General features: G+C 36.8%; 1 protein-coding gene across 1 annotated transcript in view; it reads left to right on the forward strand.

The window, feature by feature from the left end:
* The window catches only part of LOC144516277 (protein phosphatase 1 regulatory subunit 1A-like), a 30,200-nt gene extending 25,826 nt beyond the window's left edge, over positions 1 to 4,374 (forward strand). Inside the window, exon 7 of the mRNA XM_078247484.1 lies at positions 1,492 to 4,374. Coding sequence (XP_078103610.1) covers positions 1,492 to 1,571 — 80 coding nt within the window. The 3' untranslated portion in view covers positions 1,572 to 4,374. The remainder of the gene's footprint in view (positions 1 to 1,491) is intronic.
* The last annotated feature ends 2,300 nt before the right edge of the window (positions 4,375 to 6,674 follow it).

The following is a 6,674-nucleotide window of genomic DNA, read 5'->3' on the forward strand; positions in this document are numbered from 1 at the left end:
AATGACTGCTTAACACTTTGTAAAGCATGAATATATAAAACAAAGGCAACAGTGGCTATAACACGTGATTATGAATTATGATGTTTTAATGTGTGTTCGGACAAAACAATAATGTAAAGACGATATTGAACGCACAAATTGACGATCTGTAACAATTGTGAGTGGACTGGATATTTTTGTAGTTGGAACAACTCAGACAGAGTGAGACGTCATCTTTCTGGCGGATTGTGTCATGCCATTTTCCGGAGTTGCATCATCCCGGTTAGTCTTTCATTCTTTTAATTTCAGCTCATCAACTGAATCAGGACCGTCATTATTTGGATCAAAAGCTCGTGAAAAGAAACAGAAAAAAGTTTGACAAATTTGGTAGACTACAGCTGTTATTTCAATGTCTCAGATGAATATTTAATGACAATTTAGGTAAATATACTTATCGGGTTGTACTTGGAAGGACGAGGATCAGGGTGAGGGCCAAGGGTTCCACTGACTTTTAATATGTTTCCAGCTGACTTATTTCTAGATTTTGCTTTATTTTATATTTTCAATGAATTTATTTTACTTGCTGGAGTCCTAATCGCACAGGACTAGAATTACCAGGGGACCTTGTGTGATTTAGAAATGACCCCCCATGTCTGTGTTTCGTGCGGCGCAGTTACACAGCATAAGTGAAGTCTGTATTTTACTTAAATTACTGACATTATCCCACGGATAAACTTTCGTTTATAATTGGCAATGAAGCCAATACAAACCCCAAATCACAGAAATGCCGATTCGCACAGGACTAATATTATCACACGTCTGTGTTTGACCAGGTCCCCCCTGCGGCAACCCTCGCTTCAGCCTAAACGCACTAACTCCATTCAAACTGAATTGAAAGACCTGCGTTTTTGCCGGACCGTCTGACGTCCAACGCAAGCTGTCTGAACGTGGCCTAAGTGATAAGATACTTAGCTGGACACGCTAACAATTTCAGCTTACTCAAGCAGACAAACACACTATTTTATTACATCCCTTACACTTTGCTTTGTATTTTCTGGTTTAAGACAAAGTTAAAAAAATACATTACCCTCTTAAAATGCCATGTATAAATCTTATTCAAGCCCCATGCACATCGTATTGGCATGTTAAGAGATCCAATGCTTGACAGGCCTGCTGTACATAGTTACGGTTGCTAAGCTATTATTGGACAATCACTGTTTGGTAGAGGGGTGAGGGTGAATTACAGAACTACTTCCGACTGTAAAGCCAACTGGATTTATGTATATCATGACATTTGTGTCTATGTAGTTAAACACCAAGCTACATAAACAAGAGCGTAGTTTTCTCTTCATTTGGAGAAACAACCATCCCTACATTAAATTAATAAAACATGTTCCTAAATATTTATTTATTGTTCAGCTGCAAGAGTCCATTAAAATGCAGGCGGAGGACAGGCACTTCTCTTTCTCTTATTGTCCCTCAGTCTTTTATGTCTCTTTCTATATTTTGCAGAAACAAAAGCAGCAGCATCCAGTGCGAGTCAGCCGGCCGAGGAGAAAACAAAGAAATGTAGCCTGAAGAAAGAGAATTAGAGCTGCCTTCTGTACAACACAAAGCTGCTCAGTCTGCTCAGACGGCCCAACAGAATGACTAAAGTTTCTGTCTGCATATCCAATTTTTAGAAACATCAGAGCATCTATGTTCCTCTACAGTCAGGCCTTACTATCCCGAGAACAAGAACAAAGGTTTCTAAACTTATTTTGTGTCAAAAATCCTGTGTGAATTATTTAATTATAATATATTTGTTGTCTATAGCCTCCCCTGCACTAATAATACTAGCTTATTGTGCCAGACTGTGAGTTACTATCTAATTAATGGGAAAGCGAGAGTCTCAGTCACACAATCATTATCATAAACTACCACCATTCATATGCATAATGTCCACTTTAATGTTCAAAAGCAATTTGTAATCCTTTTAGTTTTTGTCATTAAATGTGCCATGACTCTCTTACTGCAATTATTGTTCCATCTCAAAGCAATACAAATGTATTTGTACCTCATAGATAACTGGGACCGAAATCATCACTTTTAAATTCAAATGTCATAATTTAGTTAGTTAGATGCACAATCTTAAATGAGTGGGTAGAACAACTGGGTTGATTAACAGTTTAAATCAAAAATATATCCATGTTTGTTTACACTAATGGATTGGACATCTACAAATACATTCTTAAAAGTACAACTGAAATACGATTGCATGTTATTTTTCTGCTGCAGCATGTAGAGCTGCAGTGATTAATCAATTTATTGACTGACAGAAAATGTATGGGCAACTATTTTGGTAGTCAATTAATCCTTTTGATTCATTTTTTGAAGAATAAATGCCATAATCCTCTGGTTTCAGCTTCTCCATTTTGAGGATTTGCTGATTCACTTAGTCTTCTTCTATGACATATAAAATATTTGGACTGTTAGTCCGACAAAACAAGACTCCATCTTAAAGGTGCCCTGCCACATGTATTTCATTACTCTGTGGTAATGTCTGAAGTTCTACCATGAACACTGTAACATTTTTTTGTGGCAAAAATGCCTTGGTTACCTTGTTTCAAGCCATTCTAGCATGGTATAGAAAGCCTGCAGGAAGACTCAGGTCGATTTGTGCCAGTTCTCATTAATATTCAACGAACTAAGCTGCTTGTACTCTGATTGGCTAACAGCTAGCCAATGAGAGCCTGGCTATCAGCATCCTTTACCCAGCGCAACTGGGCGAGCTCATATATCTATAATAGAAATGAGCTCAGGCAACACCACGTCAGACTGACCAGCTTTTGTAATTGGCCTGTTTTCTCTGCTTATTTCTTTTCAGTGGCTAGAGCTGACAGAGGAGGTAGCAGTTCATTTTTCACATTCACGACATAACACAAACACATATTGACCTAACATATTTAAAAAAATACAAGTAAAAACGGTTTTGTGTGGCAGGGCACATTTAAACTCTGGGAAACTATGGGGGCCATACTTCACAATTTTCTGACATTTTATAGAGAAATTGGTTCATCGATTCATCAGTTCGTTGATGAATCGAGTGAATAATCGAGTGAATAATCGGCAGATTCATTAATAAAATTGCTAGTTGTAGCCTGAACAGCATTACATATCTGCTCTGTAAATTACTTGTTCTGTGTTCAACTTTGAGTAAAAAACAGAAATCAAAAGTGAAAACTTTATTAGATTCATGAATGCGCCCCCTATCTTAGCATTCATTTGTTGGACTATGGTTTTGGTATACGTAGATAGGGACCTTGTTTCCATACAGCCAACTGAATCCCTTCATTTTAAACCATACAGTATATGCGTAAAGCATTAACCTCATCATCTTACAGCCAGACAACAGCCTGCAACACAACACACTTTCCTGCTAAAGTCTTCTTTCTATCTAACTTACAAACAACATTTCCTGCACCTTAGCTTGTTGAATGAGAGACCAAACAAGCTTCTTCTTTTTTTTCTTTGCGACCAAACAAACATTCATCGGGGGAAAAGTGCACTGCTAACGTCAGTTTGCAGGCTAGATAGAGTAGCTCATTAGCTGGTCAACTGCAGCACATTAAACAGCATGTTAACTGCCCATGTCCATGACATGTGGCTACATTTGTTTTGTCTCTCCAAAGGTCATCTGCTAGCTGCTAGCTGCTAGACTACTAAGAAGAAAAGGAGTATTTCTGATATTTCTCACAATGACGTTTTTCTTTCGTTTAATAATAATTAAAACTATTGACAACAAAAAAAAAAAATTTTGTTAATTGTAAAAAGGGATAACTAAATGTGATTACAGAGGGTTGTGTCTGCAGCTGCATTTACATATTTTGATTTAACAATGAAAAACCATCTCAAAATGCACCCTCGTATTTGACAAATGAATGCTTCTTGGGAATCTACATCCTGGTCATAACACACTTTCCTGCATGACGCTGAATGTACAGTGACTTTCTTTGCTGTGCTTCACTTTGTACAGGAACTAATTAAAACAGAGAATCCCACACACAAATTGTAGTTACCGGCCTTCACTTTTCATTGACGTTTTGTATGAAACAAGGACATTATAAAGCACTCTTACATGTTATTTCATCTATAATTTGTATCACTGAAGTGGATTTATCATGTAGATTATGTGACAATCCTTCAATAACCTTAACATATCTTGACATGCCTGAAAAAGACTGAAACACAAAACCAGAGCCACTCTTGTATTGATCACAGCAATGACCACAATGAACAAGAAATACAATAAAAACATTCCTGTACAAGCTTTTTATTATTCTTCTGCAGTGTATTTATGGACCATGTAATGTTTGTTCTGTTTTTGAATGGTAATAGTGTACTTTACATAGATTTAAAAAGAGGAGTTTTGTTCCAATTTTACTTGAATTGATGATTACATCTGTAATCTAAATTTGTTTGATACAATAAAATGTTTAAATTGGTGATTGGCTGTTTTTCTTTCGCACTTATCTGGGCACAGTCTATTAATTTTGCATCCAGTCAAGTTACAGTGAAAGCATGTTAGTCAGTCAGAGTCAGCATGATGTCTGCTCACTACTAAGTCTTGAATGTTCAAAGAACGTAAACCGGGATCTGCTTACATAATAAAACGTCAAAAAAAGAGGTAGGTTAGGGGAAAGTTTTCAAAATCTTCAAGTTAAACTACAGTGTGACATCATCACACCACTGGTCATGTGTTAAGTAGATTTTATCCTTAAAATAGGCACTCTGCCAATAAATAATTCAATGCACTCAGAGCTGGGAGCATAAAAGCATACATTTTTAATACACAGGACTGGTTTTCACAAATATATTTTGTAACTGTAGCAATTTAAGCTACATGTGGCATTTCCAGTTGCCTTTTAAGATGGCCTGTGTGAGATTGATCACTTATATATCTTATATAAGGATTTCTTGAGAGCAAACGACTAAAGTTGAAGTTTTTATTGATTTTCTGTATCAGGGTGGGAGGCACTCTGATCATAACTTTTAATGTCTTGATTAAATAATCTACACCTTAAAAATGTAGCATATCATGCAGTAAAAATGCTTATTTTGCTTTTCAAGATGCTGCAGATACCTCGTACAAAATATGTACAGTACAATATTGGTGTTTTTCACTATTTTGCATTTATAAAGCTGTATGTGTGTGTGTGTGTGCGTGCGTGCGTGCGTGTGTGCATGCGTGTGTCTGTGTGTGTGTGTGTGTGTTGGGGTTTGGCGTGCAGAACATATCAGAACTGTGTCTTCAATCCTTGTTGTGCTATTTAAAGCCACCCAGTTGACATGAATGGAGAACAGCTTCATTTGTCAGTTGTCACAGTCAGTTGTCACGGTCCTGAGATGAAGAAAGCTGAAGATGCAATTGCAAACTGCTTAACTGACAATTGTTAAAATAGGAGTGTTTGAAGCTAAACTCTCCAGGGTAGCCTGAAGCCGCTTCTGTCACTTTGCTCTACAGCCCCCCCAGCTGGGAGAGCAGAGAACTGAAACATTGGGTTAACAGGCACAAGACAAATGGGCACTTGACTTTAACATTATTTACTGTGCATGTTAAAGTCAAATGATGGTCTAACAAAGACACTTTTACAGTAAGTTTCACTTTGGGAAGTTTGGGATCAAGGTTTTAGATGCTTTCAACCTCGACCCATATTAAGGATTAAAAGTCAGGAAATCTCCTACATTTTTCTTGCAAGTCCCCCAAATTTATGGAAATACAATACTTAATTGCTGGAGAGACACTTTAAATGTTCAATTATATTTGCAATAAGTTGTTGTAAATGTTTTTCTAAAGTTCTAAAGTGTTGGGTCTATATTCAAATTGTATTTTTACTTACAGTATAAGCCATGTGTTTGATGCTTCCATGCTCAGGTGAAGATGCAGATGTGACTCCTCTGTCCAGCTCAAGTGTATCTTAATGAGACAGAGCGATTGACTTTGGGTGGATATACATTGCCTGTGTTGTAATGCAAAGTATACTGTTTGTATTCTAATGAGAATGGTCAACTAATTTTGACTTAATAGATCCAAACAAGGGTAATGATTTATGTGCTAAAAACATCACCTCTGACAGTTAAACTACTTAAAACGATTTCAAGTGGTTTTAAAGGGATTCCAATTTAGAAAGAGATCACTTGAAAAGTTAAAATGGTTTGCCGAATAAGCCACTGAATGTGCTGCAGTTAACTTCGAAGACTTGTAACTAAATAAAATAATTGTTAAAGTGATGCAAGGCCAGCAGCTTCAGTTAAATCAACGATGCGGGTCTTTTATCTTGCAGGTGGACCTTTAAATGTTAGAATTAAAAATAACATGGCACAATATCCCAACATAATGAGGCCAGCCTAAAAATTACTTAATACTTCACATATGACACACATGGACCTGTTTTCAATGTTTATTGCATGGTTAAATGATTTGTGTACAAGTCAAACTAATAAAGGTTCCTTACAAGTGTTTAGGTGGCAAATTAAATTAATAACATGCAAGATAATGTATAACATGGCCAGCATGTACACTTCTGCATTTAAATTATCACAGTATGCTATCCGTGAAATAAGACATTAGGACATTTCTGTGAATAGACAGCATCTTACCTTGGGAAGATGATGTTAACCTTAAAACACCCCTCCCTCCCTCCCTCCCTCCCTCC

The sequence above is a fragment of the Sander vitreus genome, chromosome 4 (assembly GCF_031162955.1).
Source record: "Sander vitreus isolate 19-12246 chromosome 4, sanVit1, whole genome shotgun sequence".
In the NCBI taxonomy this organism is placed as follows: domain Eukaryota; kingdom Metazoa; phylum Chordata; class Actinopteri; order Perciformes; family Percidae; genus Sander; species Sander vitreus.